This window comes from Canis lupus, chromosome 10, assembly GCF_048164855.1.
Source record: "Canis lupus baileyi chromosome 10, mCanLup2.hap1, whole genome shotgun sequence".
Lineage (NCBI taxonomy): Eukaryota > Metazoa > Chordata > Mammalia > Carnivora > Canidae > Canis > Canis lupus.
Window position 1 is genome coordinate 27682882 of NC_132847.1, and position 23996 is coordinate 27706877.

The 23996-nt window shown below is 40.3% G+C and overlaps 1 protein-coding gene across 6 annotated transcripts in view; it reads left to right on the forward strand.

The window, feature by feature from the left end:
• Nucleotides 1-23996, forward strand: part of CTNNA1 (catenin alpha 1) — a 184932-nt gene that overhangs the window by 144035 nt on the left and 16901 nt on the right. For all 6 annotated transcript variants that reach the window (XM_072841227.1, XM_072841226.1, XM_072841222.1 and 3 more), the window contains one exon: nucleotides 12157-12249. In XM_072841227.1, the coding sequence (XP_072697328.1) occupies nucleotides 12157-12249 (93 nt within the window). The remainder of the gene's footprint in view (nucleotides 1-12156; nucleotides 12250-23996) is intronic.

A 23996-nucleotide genomic window follows, 5' to 3' on the forward strand; every position in this document is an offset into this window, starting at 1 on the left:
AGTCAGGTCATCCTTGATTTGTCTTTTTCCCCTCACATTCCAAATTTAATTTATAAGTCTTCATATTCTATTCTTTATTCCATGATCGCCTCCCTAATCCACGCCATCCTATCTGTTCTGCAATAGCTTCCCAGCTGATTCTTGTTCCTCTCTAGTCTCTTTTTTGCAGAGCAGCCAACATGACCCCTTTAAATCAGATCACATCATTCCTTTGCTTCAGGACCCATTCAGCTGTGGCTTTTTAGACACACTTGAGATAATATCCTAAAAACCCTCCTTTCTTTCTTCCTTTCCTTTCCTTTCCTTTCCTTTCCTTTCCTTTCCTTTCCCTTTCCCTTTCCCTTTCCCTTTCCCTTTCCCTTTCCCTTTCCCTTTCCCTTTCCCTTTCCCTTTCCCTTTCCCTTTCCCTTTCCCTTTCCCTTTCCCTTTCCCTTTCCCTTTTCCTTTCTTTCTTTCGATGTATTTATTTACACACAGAGTGCATGTGTGGGAGAGCAGTTGGGGGCAGGGGAAGGAACAGGGGCAGAAGGAGAGAGAATCTTAAGCAAGCTGCATACTCAGCTCAGAGCCTGATATGGGGCTGTCTCATGACCTCGAGACCATGACCTAAGCCAAAACCAAGAGTCAGTCCCTTAATTGACTGAGCCACCCAAGCCCCCCCTAAAACCACATTGTGAACTGTAGTACATAAGGTACCCTGCCTGCCTTTCCAACTGCCTCTAGTCTTTCTCTTCTTCTTTTTGTCCAAACCCCCCACCCCCACCCCTGCCTTTAAAAAGATTTTTTTCCACATGAACACTTGGGTGCTGCTATTGTATGATAGCTACCCCTTGGGGTTAGATGCACTCTTCTCACATTTGATCCCTAAACTGCATGATCTGATTTATTGGGTGTTAGAAAATGTGTTCTTCATCACTGAAGTGAAGCCAAACATCATATCACCACCTTATGTCCTCTGCACTGCCTGGGCTCTCTGCCTAGAATGTTCTATCCATTTATCTTCTCACCCTCAGGTTTCTGCTCAAATGTCACCTCTGCAGAGAGGCTTCTGGATCCCTCATCCTCTCCGTTCCACCTTCCACCATTTTTTTTTAAACCTATCACCTGTTTTATAGCTTCCCTAGCATTTTTCACTATTTGAAATTATTGGGTCTGTTTGGCTTTCTTATTTTTCTGTTCCCTACTTCATTCTCAAGGAATGTAAATTCTTTGAGAACATGGGCCTAGAACAGTGCCTGGAACATAGTAGGTGCTCTCACTAACTACTAGTTGAATGAATGTACTAGAACTTAGGTGCTTAACCTTCAGATCACCAGACCACCGTCCCCCAGGATTCTCAGTCACTGGTCTCAGGACCGTACTTTGAGAAATGCAGAGCTGTATGTTATGACCGAACATCACTGTTATTGAGCCCGATTTTCTTCTCTAGTGTTTGTAATATTTATACAAAAGAGCATCATAATACATCATTCCGTATAATGTATGCATGAAGGGATGAATTGTAAAATTTGGGGGGATGTGAAGATGAAGGAGAAAATTTTGAAACTTTTTAAAGATGAGTTGATATTGAGCAATATTTTTGTTTGCTAGCACAAAGCTTTCTAAAACGTATAGCAGGGACGCCTGGGTGGCTCAGCGGTTTGGCACCTGCCTTCGGCCCAGGGTGTGATCCTGGAGACCAGGGATCGAGTCCCATGTTGGGCTCCCTGCATGGAGCCTGCTTCTCTCTCTGCCTCTCTCTGTATCTCTCATGAGTAAATAAATAAAATCTTTAAAAAAAAAAAAAAAAAAAAAAAAGTAAAGCAAATTTCTTATAGTAAAGGGAGGAAAAAAAATTGTGAAAGATTCTTACGACAGATATTTATAGTGTTCCTGATATGTCCCAGTCACTGTTCTAGGCCCTGGGGAGATAGTAATGAATAAAACAAAAATCCCCACCCCCATGAAGGGTTATGCTCTACTAGAGAGAGAAAGACAAAATAATTTATATAGTGTGTTTATTTTGTATAATGTGTTATAAACGGCACTGAGATGATACGTGAAAAAAGTTATCCATTTTATCAGCATTTTAAATGGAAGCTGAGCTAAAACTGCTATTTAAGTAGCATTTTAATACATGACCAAAATAAAATTGGAGCAGATGTGTTGGCACTTGCTAACTTGGTTTTTGGAAGTCTTATTTATTGCTTTAATAGAAATACTTTTTTTCCAGAGCAAGTAAAATAATATAAAAAGGTTATGCTTTAATTTGGGGTGTCACGTAAAGTTACTTCAAATATATAAATAGTTTCTGAGTAGTATTAGGGATAACACCCACTTAAAAATAGAAACCTTTTATGGTGCCTTCTTTGTATATTACAGTGTAGAAATACAAGATTAATATCACAAATAAAGACCATATACTGACTCTTAAGGTTTTACAAGCAGGAGAAAATTTCTCCAGCTCCTCTGTGTGCACCCATTTAGTGTCCAAAAGGCTGTGTGGAGCCGGCTGCCAATTGGATCTTTACTAAATTACACTGTGTTTTATTTGAAAAAGCAAATAATGGAGTGTTTGCTGTGAAGTAGTTCTTAACTTACTTTCTCAGGTTCTGGCTAGGACTTCTGCCTGTCTCATACCACATTTGTCAGTGGATTCTATTACCACATGGTATGGAAGTCCCTTTTCTTATGTGAGGAATGTACAGAGGTTGTGTGTCCCCAAGGTCAGTGAGTAAGGGAGTGAGAGCTGAGGGTCATAACTGGTGAGCTGGGTGATGCTTCTTTTCACCATTTTTTTTTTCCTGCTCTGCAGTTTAGCACTGAGGGCTTTTCTTTCATCTTATGAAAGGGCAAGGCTGTGCTTCAGGATAACGATAACAGCTTTTATACTTGACTCTTCCTCCCATATCAAGTTAATGATTTCTTTATGTCGCTCTTCAATTTAAAGTGTATTGAGGTAAAAAATTTATTTTGTTGGAAATATTAACCTTTTTGTCAATAATGCAACACCCGTGTGTCCATTTTAATTGCTTCATTCTTTGCCTACCTCCTTTGGCTGTGAGCAGCTTAATAGCTAAAGAGCAATCAGTTTTCCCTTTTAATTTTGCTTTTTTCTAAGTCCTTTTTCAATTTCATGAATTGAGAGTGAAATAGGGAAAATGCCATTCACGAGATCTTGCCTATAAAAACTATGTATCATTTAGTATCCCTTTCTCCACAGCCCCAGAGCTTGCATTAAAATAGGTCTCTTGGGCAGCCTGGGTGGCTCAGTGGTTTAGTGGTTTAGCGCCGCCTTCAGCCTAGGGCGTGATCCTGGAGACCCAGGATGAAGTCCCATGTCAGACTCCCTGCATGGAGCCTGCTTCTCCCTCTCCCTCTGCCTGTGTCTTTGCCTCTTTCTCTCTGTGTGTCTGGTGAATAAATAAAATCTTAAAAAAATAAAATAGGCCTCTTATTTTAATGAACTTGCTACAATTAGATTGTATCTCATTCCTTGTTTTGTGTATTAAGAACCAAAAAGTAAATGTAACTGGTATGCTTTTGAATTTTGAGTTGGATTATCATTACTTGTTGCATTGCCCCATGCTCCATCTGCACCCCAAAGTACTTCCCATTATGCAAGACTTAATGGCTTTAATGAGTCTTTTTACTGCAAATCAAATGATCTGCATTATTACTTATATTCTGTGGTTTGCTGATAATGCACAGTAGAGTAGCCCTGAAGAAGGCTCTTTAAGGAGTATTTGAATTGAACACTGACCTTATATGGTCCACCTGTGACATCTTCAGTATTTTATCAGAGCTTCTGTATAATACTGTAGACTGAAATTCTTGTAAATAGCAAATGAAACGAAGCTTCATTTTCTTAGGACTGTAGTATGTTAAAAGAAGTTGGTGTTCTTGGGGGGTGGGGAGGAATGCTGACTTTGGATTCCAAAAGAATTTGCTAAGCCTGTTGAGCTGGTCTGCTCACATTTTCAAAGGTCTATAAATTCAGATGCATGAGGCTATGCAAAACAAGTGTCTTGCGTGTACTATTTTAACACGTCATACCCAAAACAAGTGTTGTTGGCTGAGCTTAACCACCTAGTCAAATTTTAGGATGGTCTTGTGAAGGTAGTAGAGGAACCTTGTTTTCAGGGAACATCCAGATTCTTTTCTCTTGGAGCATCAGTAGGAATGACCAAGGAAGCATTCATTGCCCATTCTTCACCCTGCTCTAGAAGTGTTGGCATATCACTAGAGCTGATGAACTGATGTTTAGGCAGACACCCTATCTAGCTGTACTGAGAAATTACTCAGGCAGTTAGAAATAGGAACTTTTAAAGTGTACGTACGATAACAAAATAAATAGAAATTATTATTGTATCATCTGGGTGGTGATTTACAATTAAAGCCTTTAGAGGGGATCCCTGGGTTGCTCAGTGGTTTGGCACCTGCCTTCGGCCCAGGGCATGATCCTGGAGTCCCAGGATCGATTCCCACGTCGGGCTCCCTCCATGGAGCCTCCTTCTCCCTTTGCCTGTGTCTCTGCCTCCCTCTGCTCTCTGTCTCTCATGAATGAATAAATAAAATCTTAAAAAAAAAAAAAAAAGCCTTTAGAAAAGTACCAAATAGCCAAACTGTTTAAAATAGTTCATGATATTTTAATAAAGTCACAGTTTCGGGATCCCTGGGTGGCGCAGCGGTTTGGCGCCTGCCTTTGGCCCAGGGCGTGATCCTGGAGATCTGGGATCGAATCCCACGTCAGGCTCCCGGTGCATGGAGCCTGGTTCTCCCTCTGCCTGCGTCTCTGCCTCTCTCTCTCTCACTGTGTGCCTATCATGAATAAATAAAAAAAATTAAAAAAAAAATAAAGTCACAGTTTCTAATCCTGTTACTAGAAATGCTTGTATTTATATCCTGCCTCTTCCTAAAATTAGATTTGATAAGGCTCATTTCAAATAAAGATATACATCATAAAATAATGTAGATGTAGAAAATCAGAACCTATGAAAAGAATAATAGTGTTGAACCATAATTACAATGACTGCATTTGGATTTGGCGAGGAACTTCCTGGTAGCAAGGGGGGGGGATGAAACAATGAATTGTTTAGTTCTTGTCTTTTTTTTTTTTTTTTTTCTTTCCCTTTTAGGACTATTTATTTATTTGACAGATTGAGAGAGCACAAGCATGGGGAGTGGCAGAGACTGAGGGAGAAGCAGCGACCCTGGTGACACAGGGCTCAAGGCTCCATCCCAGGACCCTGGGATCATAAACTGAGCCAAAGGCAGACACTTAGCCGGCTGAGCCACTCAGTTGCCCCACTCCTTGTCTTTAGAATGGAGGGAAGATGCCCATTTTTTCATGGGAAATAAATCTACCCTACCCTAAACAATGTGAAAAGAATGCTTACATGGGGGATCCCTGGGTGGTGCAGCGGTTTAGCGCCTGCCTTTGGCCCAGGGCGCGATCCTGGAGACCCGGGATCGAGTCCCATGTCGGGCTCCCGGTGCATGGAGCCTGCTTCTCCCTCTGCCTCTGTCTCTGCCTGTCTCTCTCCTGTGTGCCTATCATAAATAAATAAATAAATTAAAAAAAAGAAAAAGAATGCTTACATGGGTCTTTTATATATTTATATATAAAGATTTAATGATTAAATAGATAGGGCCTCAACATTTTATTATCTAAAACGCTGACAGATTCCACATGACTCTTTTTTTATTCTCGTAATCTCTTAAAAGGCAAGGTCATATCATTCAGTTGCCACTGAGTTAAGATGCAAAGAGCTGTGATCTGGTGAGGTGCCTAGCATGTGGTCTTCAGCCTCCCAGTGACAATATTGGGGAGGACAGAGGGCTGTGAGTCCGGTGCTTCCTTTTGATCATCCCAGTATAGCTTTCTCCTTTCTTTTTAAAAATGGTGTACAACCTTTGTTTATGTTTTATTTTATTTTTAAAGATTTTATTTATTTATTCATATGAGAGAGAGAGAGAGAGAGAGGGGCAGAGACACACAGAGTGAGAAGCAGGCTCCATGCAAGGAGCCCGTCGAGGGACTTTATCCCAGGACTCCAGGATTACCCTTGGGCCAAAGGCAGGTGCCAAACCGCTGAGCCACCCAGGGATCCCCTTTGTTATGTCTTAAATGTATTTTATAAAGAGCATATGTTTACTTTTTTATTACTCAGTTTAGCTGGATTTTTTTTTCCAGTTAGAGAGTTTTGTACATACACATTCATTACCTTTATGATATGTGGATTGATTTGTACCATTGCATTTTGTTCTTTCTCCTTAACCCTCAGTTTCCATCCCTCCTCTGTTTCTAAGTATCTTTCCTCTTTTGGATTGATTGAGCCCTCTCACCTCGTATTTTTTCCCCCTTCTTCTTTGTAAGTGGTAAACTGTTTTATTTGTAGTGGCTGGGGGTGTTACAGCATGCATGTTTAAACTCAGAGGTTTAGGTTAATCAGTATCTTCTCCTCTTTCTGAAATAATGTCAGAATTTTAGAATGCTTTAACTTCCATCATTCTCCAATTCAAGTATTACTGTTGTCCAGTACTTTGGTTCTTTTAAGCTTTAGCCCCATTGATGTTTCTGTATTCATTTTTTTAACTTTGCTGAAATTGTACTTGATAGATTATTTTCATTGCTTCTCCTTTCTTCTCGCATGTTGTTAAGCCTTCGATCTGGAATTACTTCCCTTCTTCCTGAAGCATTTTTGTTAGAGACTCTTAGCTAGGGGAAAGATCTGTCTGGTGTAAATGCTATCAACTTGTTTTGGGTTTTTGTTGTCTTAATATTTTTATTGTGCCCTACGTGTTGGAAAAATAATTTCATTGAATGTACAGTCCTAAGATGATCTCTGCATGATGAGCACTCCCCCTACCCCCATCCCCCTCCTGCCATGATTTGAAGATATTATTTCCCCATCTCTGGCTTCCATTGTTGCTATTGAGAAGTCAGCATTCAATCTTACTGAGCTTGCTTTGTGAATAATTTGTATTAACTTTGACTGTTTTAAAGATCTTGTCTTTGTTGTTGTAAAGCTTCACTATAGTATGTCCAGGTATGGATTTTATTCACCTTGCTTAAAATTTGTCTACTGAAATCTGAAACTATATTTCATCCACTCTGACAAATTTTTAACCGATACCTCTTTCACTGTTGCTGCTCCCCCATTCTCTGTCTTTCCTTATGAATCCCTCATAGTTGAATAGTAGACCACAGTCTAACTGCACATCTCTTAATTCCATGCTTCGTTTCCATAAATAATTTGTTCAGTTTGACTTTACAGATTAATAATTCTCTAACAGTATTTAGTCGATATTATTTTCAACTTCTAGAAGTTACTAATTTTCTCTAGAAGTTCTACTTTGATCCTTCTCCCAATATGTCTAGGCATTTTTGAATACGTTTTCCTTTGCGTACTTTTTCTTTTAACACGAGGAACATATTTTTTAATACTCCAGTTTTGATCATTTGAATATCTGCAGTCATGGATCTGATTACACAATTGTTTAGCTTACTCCTGCCCAAGATAGCTTATTTCTTGTGTACATCTTGCATTTTTTATAGTAAATTAACATTCCTGGCATTTTGCATAGGAGAATTCTTTGAGACCAGGATTTAGACTGTCTTCCATCAGAGAAAATTTCCATTTATGTTTGCTCCTGCCAGTTGTTTAGGGATACCGCTAACACATAACCAGATCAGAGACATTTACCTCATGAGGGCCATGGTGTTGACCCATTAAAAACCCAAATTCTGATCATAGAATGGCTCATACTGTATTTCTCTTATTCACCACCCCGGTATAAACAGTTTCCAGTGTTTGCTTTTTCCTCTTTGAATTTCTGCCTTCTCATAGCCAGCTTTGGATAATTTTCCTTAATTCATTAATTACCTGGTTAGCCCTGCATTTAAAAAACAAAACAAAATACAAGTTTTGTTTTTAAGATTTTATTTATTTATTAATGAGAGAGACACAAAGAGAGGCAGAGACACAGGCAGAGGGAGAAGCAGGCTCCCTGCAAGGAGCCAGATGTAGGACTTGATCCTGGCACTCTAGGATTAGGCCCTGGGCGAAGGCAGGCACTCAATCGCTAAGCCACCCAGGTGTCTCCAGACCAAGATTTTTTGAGGTATAAATTATAGGCTATGAACTTCACCTTCACTCCTTTTTTTAAGTATACAATTCAGTGATTTTTACTAAATTTACAGAAGAATGCAGCCGGTACCACAATTCAGTTTTGAATTTTTCTGTCTTCCATGCTTGCTTCATTTTTTAGTGCCTCATCCTCTGTTCCGTCATCATGTCGCTTGTGGATTTGGGAGTAATTAGTAGAACTGGTTCTGAAATTTAGATGATGTGCAGTTGGGACTTCTCACTTAATGCATGGCAGGTTTGGAAAGTTGGGTTATTGTTATTCTGCACTTTTTTTTGAGAGATCATACTCAGCCATTTTAAAGAGGATAACGTAGGTGGTAGCTTGACCCAAAGCCATAATGGTGAGTAACTTAGGTTTTGAGCTTCAATCTCTTCAGCCTTATGGTTGTGGTATCACTACTTAGACTTCAAAGCTCCCTTTTCCAAAGTACTTCTCACTTGTTTCTCTCCCACAAAATGGGTATAGGCTATTATTAGGTCATTAATAGTTCCTTAATTTATTACCCCAAACAAAAAGAAATCTTCAGTTTCTTCAGATGCTCCAGAATAAAGGGCAGTGGAGCACCTCAGCCAAATATGAATGAGAAGTAGTTACTCAAGGCAGTGGGAAACAACTAGTATTTAAACAAACTTCAGTTTCATTTAAAGTCATTAATACATGTATAATAGAGAATTGTCAAAATAGGGTGTTTTTCTACTATAGAACTTCATAAATTTTATTTCATAGAAGAAAATCTAGTATAAAGGTAGAGTTTTCCTAAATGTCTGAAAAGTTGTCTTTTCTGTAATGTCTAGATGTTATATTTATTGGCTGACACAGCCTGGCTGTGACTTTTTTTTTTCCCTCCACAGTGTAAGTTGTTACTGCAGTACTCCTGAAACCAGCAAAAATTGAGGGCTTTTTGTTTTGTTTTGTTTTGTTTTGTTTTGTCTTGTTTTAAATCACGGAGTTGCTGGTTTTCTGAAATGTTCTGCTCTTCTACAGGGCCCAAATTTACACAGTATAGGCGTAAGTAGTGCAAGAGGCCTTCATGATTTCAAAGCTAGTGGTCAGACAATCTTAAATCTTAGCCCACTTCTTGCATTAACAGGAATCAAAGACGTTTAAATTGTGAATACACAAGTTACTGTGATAGCAGAAAGACATTTATTCTCACAGCCAATACAGAGGTACTTAGAGTGCTGTGCCAGGTTCTCTACAAGTTAGCTGCTAAGTATTTTTATTTTAAACTTCAGAATCTTACTCAGTTTCAGTATTAATTACTCTCCCAAATTTCTAGAGCTCCAGAAGGATACATTAAGGGAAACCTGTCTCCTCACCCTCAGCTCTCACTGTAGTCCAGCCTGGAGGTAGTAGATGAGGTTAACCTCTTGAGTCTCTCTGAGAGCTGCAGAGCTACGGTTGAGATGTTGCACTTGCAAATTTGTCATTGTTAGAAGTGAGTAGCCCTGTCCCTGAAGGGTGAATAGAAGCTCATTCATCTGGAGAAGACTGTCAGTGACAGGCTCCCGCTTCCTCCTCCCCAGCCAGGCAGGGTGGCCTCCTGAAACAGGCAATGTACTCTTGGAGAACATTACTGCCTCAGCAGTGCATCAGAAACCATTTTAAGTAATGTTTTAAAATAAAGAACAAGTCTTCCATAACCATTATTTTAGGGTTTGCATTAGAAAACAGGAAAGATGGTTCACAGAAGTTAGCCATTTCAGTCCTAGCCACACACCATGCTCAAGTGTCTCATCTGCAGTTATGGTAGTTTACATAATCTTTGCTACTTAATTTAAGTATTTTTCTAGGTTTTACAGATTCATAAAATTGGGAGAGTATAAACTGAGGTAAAGTTGTGGTAGTAATGACTAGAGAATGGAAGATAGAAACACAGTGACAGACCTTCCTGAATTTAACACTTGGCTGGCCTCCCAAGTTGCAGGAGTGGTGTGGGGATGCTGGGTGTTTGTATGCTCACTTCGCCGGGAATTGTCATTAGTCCTAAACTGCTAATTCAGTGATGAACCTTCCAATTTTACATTTGTTTTTCAAAATGTCTTTTTAAGGAATTGAAGCAATAGGAGTTACAGATTCATGAACATGTCTAATTTAAGCTTTACCCTTCACTGTAGCATCATAAAATGTACATTTGAGGAATAATGTTTTTTAAAAGTTTCATATTCAATGAAATACAGTTTTGGTCATGTTTTGCAGTAATTTTTTTTAAGAGAGGGAAACAGTGCGGGGGGGGGGTGGCAATGGAAGAGGGAGAGAGAATCTTAGCAGACTCCCTGCTGAGCACAGAGCCCAGTCAGAGCCCAACACTGGGCTCCATCCCACGACCTTGAGATCATGACCTGAGCTGAAACCCAGAGTGGGCAGCTTACCTAACTGAGCCACCCAGGCACTTCTGCAGTAACCTGTAAACAAATAGAAATCTACAGCCAACTTTATCTGTTACCATTGTGAAGACTAGTGCCTTGTTGCCCAGGTCCAGTTGCTATTAGAAAGTGGAACTGTAATCTTTAGAGGGAGTATAAATGTTAGTTCTTTATAGGATTTTGAAGGCCCCTAAACATTAAAGATCTGATTTAATTTTTCATTTCCTTACATGTTATGTTTAAATTGCACATTATTTCTTTTGTTTCTTCTTATGGTTAGTCATTGCTGGATCCTGATAGTGAACAGGCTTACAGAAAGCTGATAATCCCTAAACATACTACTGCAAATAACAGCCATAATAGTATGTAATTTTTCTTGTGCCTTTATATGCTTACGTCAGGTAAAGGAGTGAAAATCAAAGGTTATTGCCCTTGCCCTTGTTTACTCTGGCATTTAAGCTCCCAGAAAGTGCCTCTGCCATTCAGCTGCCTGCACCTCTGTCATTTATAACTCTATTTGCAACTGGGGGAAAGATGTGTCTTAGCGCTGTGTGTATTCATTTGGTCCTTGGGATTGCTAATGGAATTGGCAAGCCTGTTCATTTAGAAACATGGGTAAGTGATCACAACCCTCACAGTTGCTACAGAGTGGCTTTCTCAGCAGCAGCAGGGCCTCCACAGAGCAAGTATGATACAACTTGGGAAGATTGTTCCTGGCTACCTGAGCAGAGTCAGGAAGATGCTTGGGTGGGAAGGAAAGGATTAGTTCAGATGAGGCAGTACCATTCAGAAAAGAGTTGAGCAGTCAGTGCTTTGAAAAATGCAGTCAAAGGACAGTTTTGCTCTTAACTATAGGACATCATCCCTATTTTGTTTTACATTTTTGATGAAGATGGTCTTGGGTATATCTTGATGTTGTCTTAACACTATTTTCCTTTTTTTTTTTTTTTTAAGATTTTATTTATTCATGAGAGAGAGAGAGAGAGAGAGAGGCAGAGACACAGAGACACAGGCAGAGGGAGAAGCAGGCTCCCCACAGGGTGGAACTTCATCCCAGGACTCCAGGATCATGCCCCGGGCCGAAGGTGGCGCCAAACCGCCAAGCCACCCCGGCTGCCCTTAACACTATTTTCTTAGGTGAAAAATAGCTTTGTGTTCAAGTAAAACTCCTCTTGGCTTAGTAAGCATCCATTCACCCGTCACATGAGAATAGCAACTCAGAATTTCTATTTCTTCAACAACAGCTGCGTAGTATATTTTTATTTGAGAATACCAACTATTCTTTCTTGATGCCCTTGGTTCCTTAGCTTTTCTCATGTTGTTGTCTGTACCATGAGAACCTCTTACTGAAGCTGCTGTTGGAGCAGGTTAGAGCACATGTAAAGCCTGAGTTATATGCCCTGAAATCTCTAAGGTTCTGCCACCAGTTACAGTGTGACCTTTGTTACAAGTCTATATAATCTCTTTAGCACAGAGATTTTAAAAAATTAATTTATCTTCCAAAGTAGGTAACCAATCTATGAGAAGTTAAACACCATTGGTGCTCTTGGCATGTGTTCTGTAGAAGATCAGGGGTGGGAGTAGGTATACCTGTGTTTTCTTTAGGGATCAAAAGGAAAATCTTCAAAGATCTTTTTATGGTGTTCCTTTCTTCTAGGTTGCCAACTTGGCCTGTTCCATCTCAAACAATGAAGAAGGTGTAAAGCTTGTTCGAATGTCAGCAAGCCAACTAGAAGCCCTCTGTCCTCAGGTAAGGTATGACCATGAATGTTTATGATACCACCAAATTGGATTTCGGTTACAGTGGAGATGAGGTTTGTTTTTTTTAGTTTTGTTTTTAGGATTTTACATGGAAGTCTTGTGGGGTACAGAACACCAATCCAGAGTTCACATAGCTTGGAGAAATTTGTGTTTAACTTCAAATGACATTTCCCTGAGGCATCACATGTTACTGTCCCCTTGCCCTTCATTTAAAATACATAGTGTGCTTCACTGCTGGTAAATGGAGGGGGATAGTGACCACAGTATTTGGTCTGTATCCTCCTTGAGAGAGGGCCATCTACAATATCTGGCAGTCCTGAAATTTGGGTAGTTCTCCTATGAGCATGAAGGAGTAACAGCCACCCTCCTATACTTCTTCTTTTTTACAATTTTTTTAAAAAAGATTTTATTTATTTATTCATGAGATAGCAGAGAGAGAGCGAGCGAGGCAGAGACACAGGCAGAGGGAGAAGCAGGCTCCATGCAGGGAGCCTGACCTGGGATTCGATCCCAGGTGTCCAGGATCACACCCTGAGCTGAAGGCGGTGCTAAACCACTGAGCCACCTGGGCTGCCCTCCTATACTCCTTCTTAATGCCTCGGATTTGGATCTCTGTGTTGGAGAGAACAGGATTCAAGACCCACAACCATTACTCTGTAATGTCCTAAAGTAGCATTCTGATACAGATAGTAATAATGTAATCCAGCCTGCTCCTGAATTATAAAAGCTCAAGAACTTTTCTCCATTTATAATGGCATATTGGAAGACTAGTGATTAGGCTAGGTTAAACACCTGGGACTCTTAAGACTCTGAAGCTGGGGATCCCTGGGTGACTCAGTGGTTTGGTGCCTGCCTTCAGCCCGGGGCATGATCCTGGAGTCCTGGGATCGAGTCCTGTGTGTCGGGCTCCCTGCATGGGGCCTGCTTCTCCCTCTGCCTGTGTCTCTGCCTCTCTCTGTGTCTCTCATGAATAAATAAATAAAATCTTAAAAAAAAAAAAAAAAAGATTCCAGCTTCTAGAAGAACAGTTGCTTTTTGTTAAATGCCCAGTGTGTTGCCTGCCTCCTGTGAGAGGAATGGGCTGTGTCTGTGGGGCCTGAAGCTCCTTGACAGTCCCAGGTGTTCTTAAACAATATAAGTGCCGTTTTCCATGGAAAGAGGTTCCCTCTCCGATTTCTCACTTCGAGACTGCTCATTAGAGTTCCAAGGATTTACATTTACTCTCTAAATGTCCTGCCAGATGGCAGTGGCCACAGATAAAGAGAAACAAAGCAGAGGGGCTGGAATAACAAAAGAGAGGTCCCAGGAATGCAGTTTCTATGTTAGTCTGCAACCAGCTTTAAAATATTTTGAGGGCAGCCCCGGTGGCTCAGTGGTTTGGCGCCACCTTCAGTCCAGGGCGTGATCCTGGAGACCCGGGATCGAGTCCCACATCGGGCTCCCTGCATTGGGCCTGCTTCTCCCTCTGCTTGTGTGTGTGTCTCTCTCTCTGTGTCTCTATGAATAAATAAATAAAATCTTAAAAAAATATATTTTGAGATCTCATTCATGTAAATAATTCCTGACAATCAAGCTAGGCCACCACAATGAGTAGCACCTGGTTATTAATCTGGGCTCCTAACTGGTGCACAGGTTTAGGGCATTTGTTCCTATCTCACCCATGTGGATCTAGCGTGTCAGTGAGAGTTGGTTTGTCTAAACACTAGTATGATGGGCTGATTGTGAATCCATATTATATTATGGGCATCTTTCCTGTTTTAATCCAGTCATGAAATCTGGTAGGAATTGGTAGCTGCTGTAAAGATAAAAACCACAATGGATTGAGTCACCTGTAGAAAGTTCATGGATGACCGAGTATATGAAGTAAATTTAGAGTAGATTCCTAACATTTGGCTTCCTTTTCTCAAGTTTGCCATTTTACCCTATCAGCACTTTGTTTTTAATGTCCTTGGTTCTCCATTTGGTTTTGAAATGCTTGAAAAGTGACAATACTTTCACATACCAGCTGAAACAGATGGTAACATACGCTGATCACACCTACCAAGATTATTTATATAAATGATCTTAAAGCTTAGGAGAAAAATTGTGTGGAGAGTCTTGTAGTTCATAATGAAATGTTGGTGTGCATAAATCATGTGTGGCGGGGGGCCATGTTGCACTGGTTTGAGTTTGCCCTCAGAGAGCAGTGTTTCTGCCTCTCTTGGGTGGTTTCATTTCTCCTGCTAGGACAAACCCTCTAGGAGAGTAGGCCTAAACTATGCCCAGATCACACTTGGTATTGAGTGTATGTTCTGGATACAAAGAGGTTTCTCTAAGTGTGTTGCTTACCCCCCAGACCCTGGCTTAGGTTCATTCCTGCCCATGCGCACAAGCAGGGCTGGGCAGGCTCACGATTGCAAATAGAGCAGATATTTGCAGGCATGGCAGGGACAAACTGTGCCATTTCTACGTGGGGCAGCTGCAACTCTTCTCCAGCCCATTGTTGTTAGGTCCTTTTCATTATTTTTAAAGAGAAGTCAGCAATTGAGATTTTTCTGTCCAGTCTCCATTTTAAATGATTGGTAACTAATGAAAAGTTATGAAATTCTTTGAGGATGGCAAAGAATTACGCTCTTCTGGGACTGCATCTGGCTTTATCTGGCCCATGTGTTGCACCCTCAGAGGACCTCTTCTTCAAAGGAGCTGGTGGCCATCCCTCTGAGAAAGAGGGTTTTCAGTGAAGCCTTCTCCTCAGTCTTGATCCTGATGTGGGAAGCAATCTCCAGCACCAGGGCCCTTGTCCTGAGGTCTTCCCGTCCACAGTCAGTGGCTTGTTTGATAAACAGAGTCGAAGCAAGTTAATCCACTAGGCTAAATAGTGTGCCAGGAGTTTAAGGTCGGGTTTAATTAATATGCTATAGTGTGTAGACTGTATAGTGTGTAGACTGTTCCTAGGGAGTATCTTTCTTTATTGTGAGATTGCTGTCGGTATCTGGCCCCAGGATGGAGCACGTGTGACGTGTTTCCAGGCTATTTTTGTGCCTCTCATACAGGCTGTTGCATTTAGGAAGCCCACTCCCCTGTGCAGGGGGTGCCCTCTGTGCATAACTACGCTGGGGGCTGCTTTTCTCTGGCTCCACCTATAGTTCAGAGTTGGCTCCTAGACCTTATTATTCCTTTCTGAAAGGGAGAGATGATAGATGGAACTTCTAAAGGAACTTTTCCCCCATTTTGGGGTTCACCCCATAGCACATTAACTTTTGGAAATGGGAACTATTCTAAAGTACTAACTTTTTAGTGGTTAAGTGATGTGATGTTAGCTTCAAATATTTGAGATTAAAGTTGAGGAGGAAGGAACCTGAAAGTGGCTTTATTTTCTTGGGGGATAAAAAAGCACCCACATTTTTTGGTGACATGGCTATTATAAAAAGGAAGTAGGTCAGCTGTCTCTGCCTGCATTGCCTTCTACTCTCTGGCTGAGCTCTCTCTGCACCAGGAGGGGTCCCGCTTCCATCTGAGCAGAAACCCCTAGTCTCACATGCTTTTATAAGGAGAAATTCCAACTGTTTTGAGGAAAGATCTGAATCTGTACCCCACGTATTCCTGACATATCTTATTTGTGAATGTTCCTAAGTCTTAGTCCATGGTAGCTGCCTCAGACATTTCACTTTTTTAGTTCATTTGGTGCTGGCCAGGGGGGATAAAAGGAAAAAGAAAAAGAAGGTGATTTCTGACAATTGAGTCTTTAAAATTGTAGGAGGGCATTTTGGAAATGATCTCACTTAATATTTTATTTTCCTTAGTTCATTTGTGAGAATGAGCATTGTACATTTAGGTTAATACAGATCTGGCACTTTAATAATTCGCAGAGCCTGGCTTAATGCATGGCCTTTCTTAGAAATCTACACAAGGTCGAATTAAGTATTTCAAGCCACTGCTTATCTGCATTTCTTTTTCTTTTTTCCATTTTAGTACTTCTCGCTAACTAGAGGAATAACTTATGAAATTGCCTGTTCTTTCTTGTGCCTCCTTAGATTTATCTTCCATATTGCTGCTTTTCCCTTTGTGCTTCTGGGAACACTGATCATTTTCAGTAGCTGACAGGCCTAACAAGCATCAAATAAAGCACAAACCCACACAGGCCTGGCCTGTTGGTGGTGAGAATATATAACTCTTAAAGGGGTATCCAAGGCCTATAGGCCAGGGTACCCTTGTGACCTCAGCTCTCACCCATCTGTTATTTCACAATCAGAAAACCATCTACCTCTGAACCAGCTCACTTTTCCATTTTTGATATTGTCTAACGTTTTCTTTCAAAGCAGTATCACAGAAGAGCTCGAAGGAGATGCTTCTGACTAGAAGTGTCTGTACCTTGCCTGCCCCACCCCACTTCCACCCACTCTGACAGGCATGTGCAAGGAACAGGCCAGCAGAGATACCAAGTCTCCTTGCAGGGCTTAGCACTTTGATACTACTGGTCTTTTGTTTTCTTTTTTCTGTAAAGTCTCATCTTCCATATCCTAACGTTTGGAAAGTTTCCTTCTCTTCTGTTTTCTTGAAAAGGCTGTATAATGAGTATTCTTCCTTTAAATGTTTGGGATCATTTACCAATGAAGTCACTGGGCCTGAGTTTTTCTTTGTGGGTGGGTTTTTTTGTTCTTGTTTTTTTGAGAGCGAGAGCGAGAAAGCACAAACATGGGGAGGGGACAGAGGGAGAAGCAGACCCTCCTGGAGCAGGGATCCTGATGTGGAGCTCAGTCCCAGGACCCACGGGATCAGGACCTGAGCTGAAGGCAGATGTTTGACCAACTGAGCCACTCAGGTGCCCTGTGGGAAGGTTTTTAACAATCCAATTTCTGTAGTAGATACAAGGATATTCACACTGGCTGTTGAGTGAGGTTTAGTGATTTATATTGCATTGATTACTACTCTGTTGTTCCTTCCACTTGCTTTGTGTTTAATGTGCTCTTATTTCTCTGGTCTCTAAAATTCTAAGCATTGAGACCATTGGTTTGATAGCTTCTTTTCTAATGTTATGCTTAAACATTTAATGCTATAAATTTCTTTTAAAGCACTGCTTTAGCCTCATCCCACAAAGTCTGATGTGTTAGAATGTCAGAAAAGATGTCACTGAGAACATGATTTAGAAGCAAAGACCTGGAGGAGATGACTGAGCAGGCTGTGGAGGGTACCTGAGGGGAGAGCACTCAGGTAGATCAAACAGCAAAGGCAGAGGCTTTGAGGAAAGGGATCAGATATCTAACAAGAGTCTGGGTGGTTTGGGGTCTTTTAAGGCCATGGTAAGGCTTTGGCTCTTTACTCTGAATGGGAAGCCATTATAGGATTTTGATTAGAGGATTGACATGATCTAACTTAGGTTTGAACACTCTCCCTGTGACTTTTGTCAGGAGGGTTAGAAACAGAGATACCTCTCAGCAGGCTGTGCTAAGCAGAATAATCTCTCCCTTCCCCCCCAACAAAGATGTTCATTTCCTAATTCCTGAAACCTATGAATATGTTGCCTTTTATGGCAAAAGGAACTTTGCAAAGGTTAAAAAAACCCACTAAGGATCTATAAGTGATTAGATTTTCCCGGTGGCTTCCCCAAAATAATCATAATTGTCCTCATAGGAGGGAGCCAAGGGTATCAGCATCCGAGAAGATACTGAGATCATGGAAGCAGGAATTGGAGCGATGTGGCCACAAGCAGAGGAATGTGGGCATCCTTTAGGAGTTGGACTGGATTCTCCCCTAAAGTGCCTAGAAAGAATAGGTCTGCCACTTGGATTTTAGCTCTGTAAGATCCACTTTAGACTTCTGGCATCTAGAACTTTAAGATACATATTTGTGTTGTTTTAAACTCAACTACTTTGATAATATGTTACAGTAGCAATAGGAAACCAAAACAGAGGCTATTATGCTAATCAAGGAAAAGAGTCCAGTGGACATGGTGGGTACAGGTTAGAGTCTGGATATATTTTGATGATAGAATTTACTGAAGGATTAGATGTGAGGTGGAGGGGAAAGAGAAGAGTCAGGGAGAAATCCAAGGTTTTCAGTATTAGTAGCTGGAAAGATGGAACTGTCATTTATTTTGATAGGAAAAAGTAGTTTGGGTGAAGAGTTGAGCTCGGTTTTGTTTTGTTTTTAACGATGTTATTTATTCATTGGAGAGAGAGAGAGCGTGTAGAGCGATAGACAGCAGGAGCTGAAGGGAGCAGCAGAGCGAAGGGGAGAAGCAGGCTCCCCTCTGACTGGGGAACCTGATGGTGGGGCTCGATCTCAGGACCCTGCGATCATGACATACGCTGAAGGCAGATGCTTAACCGACTGAGCCACCTAGGCACCACCAGGAGCTCAGTTTTGAGCATGTAAATTAGTATGCAGGCCGCTAAGTGAAATTCAGGGAGCAGATCTGGACAAATATATTAATTGAGATTCATTAACATACACGTAATGCTTAAAGCTGTGAGCCTGAAAGTACTTATTAATGGAATGAGTAGTATACGTAGAGTAAAAAGGTCTAAGAACCTCTGAAACTGGGATTCTCTAGCATTTAGAATTTGGGGAGGTGAGCAGTATCTAGCAATGGAGATTGAGGAAGAGTTAGTAAGACCAGAACACCAGAAACTGATTCTACTTGGAAGCCAAGTGAAAAACAGTGTTTCCAGGAAGGATGTTGATTCACATCAATAGTTGTAGAATGTGAACTGAGAATTGATCCTTGGATTCAGCAACATGTAGATGTCATAAATTACCTTGGACAAAAGAAGTCTATGTGGAGTTGAGGAGACACAAGCTTGAATGGAGTGGGTTCAAGAGAGAAGAGAGGGATTGAAGTTAGCATGTTGGCAGCTTTTTTAGGTTTATAGAAACATGAGATAGTATAACATAAGATGGATATAGAATTGAGAGAGTTCCTTTGTTTTTATTTTTAGTTGGGAGCTAAAATTAGCTTATAATCACATGGTTGGGTTTGTTTTTTGTGGTTTTTCGGGATTTATTTTTTTAGAGAGAAAATCCACATGCATGTGTGAGGGGAGTGGGAAGAGGGAGAGAGAGGATCTCAAGCATACGCCCTGTTGAGCGAGTAGCATCTGTATGATCAATAGAATTTAGAAGAGAATATTGATACAGATATTAATATCTGTATTAATAATACAGAATAGAGGGAGAATTGCTAGAGCAATGTCCTGGAGCACGGCAGATGAAATGAAATCTAGTGGACAGGCAGAAAGGTTGATCTGAGATGGGAGTGTAGATTGAACACCTCATTTTTAAAAAGGTAAGATAGTACATGGTTCAGATGCAGGTAGGTGGGTCGATGTGGTCATAGGAACCTATAGACATTATCTTTTGATTGCATTCACGTCATTTAAATAGGAAGCAGCTGAGTTATAAGTTAAAAGTGAGGATGCTGGGGGGAAGTGTTACAGGTTTGAGGAGAAGATGTGACACAAATACTCATTTAGAGTCCAGACTTGAGAGGAGGACATTGACTGATTAAAGAAATGTCCTCAAACATTATTCATCTTGAGTGATCAAGAATTTTGAAGATAAAAGGCAGCCCAGGTGGCTCAGAGGTTTAGCGCCGCCTTCAGCCCAGGGTGTGATCCTGGAGACCCGAGATCAAGTCCCACGTCGGGCTCCCTGCGTGGAGCCTGCTTCTCCCTCTGCCTGTGTCTCTGCCTCTCTCTGTCTCTCATGAATAAATAAATAAAATCTAAAAAAAAAAATTTTTTTTTTGAAGAAAGACCACTCAGCACGATTGAGTGCAGGAAATTGTGGGATATCAGAGTGGAGTTGGTTGGTACATAGCATGAATATGAGTTGGGAGCTAAAATGATTGGTCCAGGTAGGAGGTACAGGCGTAGGTAGCACCCACGTGGTATGCAGAATCGTGAAACTAGATGAGATTGCCCGCCGTGAGGGGAGGAGTACCAAAAGAGAGAAGGCAGCAGAGGTTGTAAACTTGAGGAACCTCATCGTTAGTAGAGAAAGACAAGGCAGCACAGGAGACAAGCAAAAAATAGCCAGAATAGTGGAAATAAAACAGAAAAAGCATTTGACAGAGTCTACCATCACAGCCTGATGAAAAACACCGTGTAAACCAGAATAGAAGGGAATTTGCTCAGCCTGATAACTTCCCACGTAATGGTGCAACATAATATTTAATGGGAACAGACTCCTTTTCCCCTACAGTCCGAAACGAGATGAGAATGTCCTGTTTGACGTTGTTCTAGAGATTTTAGCCAACAGCAGCATTTTTAAAGTTGCCAGCCATTCAGGATTGGATACCTGGGTGCCTCAGAGGTTGAGTGTCCGCCTTCATTCAGCTCAGGGCGTGACCCTGCAGGGAGCCTGCTTCTCCTTCTGCCTGTGCCTCTGCCTCCCTCTCTGTGTCTCTTATGAATAAGTAAATAAAATCCTGAAGAAAAAAAAAGGTTGCCATTCAACATGGTGTAATGCCTAGTTTTGGGCCTTTTGCAAATTTATTGAGGAAAAATATTAGCACATTAATTTTTATTTCTTTGATTTGTGACAGTATATATTTTCCCCTAGTTGTTTACTAGTCATTTTTCGTTGATCTTAGGTAGGCTGTCCATCTCTTCTCCCCATTTTTCTACTAGTATCTTGGTGTTCTCGTTAATAGATTTACCTAACACTATATACTTCATCTGTTATATATACTTAAATACAGAAGTAATGTAGTCAAATTTATGAATTGTCTTCTCCCACTGTTACTTGGAAATAGGGCAAGATAGGGGAGAGTTTTCTAAGAAGTAAGAAATAGGGCAGCCCGGTTGCTCAGTGGTTTAGCACCGCCTTCAGCCTAGGGCCTGGTCCTGGAGACCTGGGATCAAGTCCCACGTTGGGCTCCCTGCATGGAGCCTGCTTCTCCCTCTGCCTGTGTCTCTGCCCCCCACCCCCCTCTCATAAATAAAACCTTTAAAAAAAAAGGAAGTAAAATATTTCTATTTATTTGTTTTTAAAAATATTTCTATTTAAATATTAAATGAAAGCATAAACAAATGCTTTAGCTTTGTTATCTCATCTATCTGAAAACAATCTTAGCATTTAAATGTAAGCATGAAGTGAGGCTTTAATTTTATTTTTCTCCAGAGAGCACATCAAACATAAAAATAATGTACTTTTATTCCCCACTGGTCTGTGACGTCACTTTTATCGTACACTGAATTATGTTCTCTGATAGGGTCTGTTTTTAGATGATTCTGTTCTAATTACTTTAGCTTTGTATTACATTTTAATTATCTCACTTCATTTCTCTTGCTCTCCCCAAGATTTTTTTTTGCTATTCCCAGCTATTTATTGCTCCAGATTAATTTGTGGATAGGTCATGCTTCCTACCCCTAAACAAGAAATATGTTGCTATTTGAGTTTTTGTAATGTACCTTAGAAAAGTTTAGTCACCTAGCGTTATTTCAATCATGTGGGTTTCTTCACAGATTTAACCCCCTATATTTCCTATGAATTGCTTTCAAAAAGATATGATATTCTTATTTTATTTTCTAACTTTTTTCTGGCATATAGAACAATTTGTTCATTTTTAAAGTATATTTATATTGTCTAACTACCTTTTTTTTAAAAAAAAAGATTTTATTTATTTATTCATGAGAGACACAGGCAGAGGGAGAAGCAGGCTCCATGCAGGAGGTCTGATGTGGGACTCGATCCTGGATCCCGGGATCAGCCCTGACCAAAGGCAGATGCTCCACCCCTGAGCCATCCAGGCGTCCCTATGGTCTTAATGATTACTTAATGATTACTCTTAATAATTGTAAAATTCTTTTTAGGTGACTTTGCAGTTTCCTAGATGAACTAAGGTCATCTCTATCGAGAAGTAATTTTGTTGTCTTTTTTCTAAGAGCTTTTTCTTGTACTTCTCTTTCCCATTTTATTTTATTAGCTATTTTATTATATTATTATTTAACTAATGGTGATGATAGGTTAACATTAATAACATCTTTATTTTTAAGGTAAGTGGTTCTAGATTTCACCACTAAGTATTATGTTTTATGATTATTTAAAGTAGTATGTTAAGTATCTTTCTATTTCTGATTTACTATGAGTCATCAGAAATGAGTATTTAATTTATCACATGTCCTTTGTAAACAGTTTTGTAATGAAAATGAGAAAGTTAACCTCAGACAAAGTACTTTTTCTCCATTATACTGTTTGAGATAAGATATTACAGAACAAAGAGACCAATTTTCTCTTTGTAATAGAGGATTAATCGTATTTAAAACATATAATTAATTCCTTGCCCCTGTTTATTTGGCTCTCTTAGGAAACATTTTCTTCAGCCAGATATTCTTACAAGGTCTAACTCTGCTCTGATTCATTGATGCATTTAGTGAATCAATTAAAAAATGAAGAGCATAGTCCTCCCTGGTGAAACCTGGTGGAAAGTGAATGAATGGCAAGAAGGAAAAGAGACAGAACAAGCCTTGAAATGACACAGATGGGGGAAGACCACGGCATAGCTGTGAAAAGCTGATGGCATATCTCTTCTCATAAATACCTAATAGTTTAAACCCATATACCTTTGAAAGTGGTGGGCCATTAATAACTAGTAAGTGGATGGCCCAGTCCCCCACGTCTCCAAATCTGTATTTGCTAGTTTTGGTGGTCCGGCACTTCCACTTGTTTGTCGGGGGAAAGAGGGGCAGCTGCACTGGTCTGGAAAGTGTGATTGATTCTTCAGTTTGTTAACAAGTCTTTAAGGGCTAAATTGATAATTATTCTTGAGTACTGCTCCACTACATTGGGAATTAAACACATGACCTAAAGGCATGTGGTTCCTATGGCACCTCAGAAAATGAATCCTAGGTCCTCCCCTTGGTTTCCATGCTCAGTGCCTCTGTGGTAGCTGTCTTTCTGCTTTATCCGGATCTCCACTCCATCACCACTAGTTTCATCTTGTCTTTGCTTCCTTTCCAAGTTGCATTATTACAAATATATTTATTTCTAATAACTCTCATAAGGACCTTGTACCTAGAAGCGTTACTGATTATTCCCTCAGTTTCATTTAGTTGTTTACTCATTGAATGAAAACGGCAAAGGATCTGAGTAGGTACTTCTTTGAAGAATATATGCTAATGGTCAATAAGCACAGAAAAAGATGTGCAACATCCTGAGCCATCAGAGAAATGCAAATTAAAACCACAATGAGATCTCACTTCACACCCACTAGGATGGCTGTCATTAAAAAGGAAAGAGAAAGAGAGTGGGAGAAAAGAAAAGAAACAAGTGTTAGTGAAGATGTGGGGAAATTGGAACCTTGATACATGCTGGTGGGAATGTAAAATTGTGCAACTGCTTTGGAAAACAGTCTGGCAGTTTCTCTAAAGCTAAACACATGACGCAGCAGTTCCAGTCCTACTTATATATCCAAGAATAACGAAATATATATATGAATGTTCATTACAGCTTTATTCATGATGGCCAGAAGGTAGAAGTGGTTCAGATGTCCATCAACTGATGAATGGATGAATAAAATCTTATGTATCTGTTTAATGGCCTGTTATTCATCAATAAAAAGGAGTGAAATGCTGGCACATTCTCCAGCATGGAAAAACCTTGAAAACATTAAGTAAAAGAAGCTAGTTACAAAACCCCACATATTAATATGATTCCCTTTATATGAACTGCCTGGAATAGGCAAATGCATAGAATGAATGAAAAGTAAAGTTAGTGGTTGCCAGTAGGTCGGTTTAAGGAATGTTGAGGGAGATG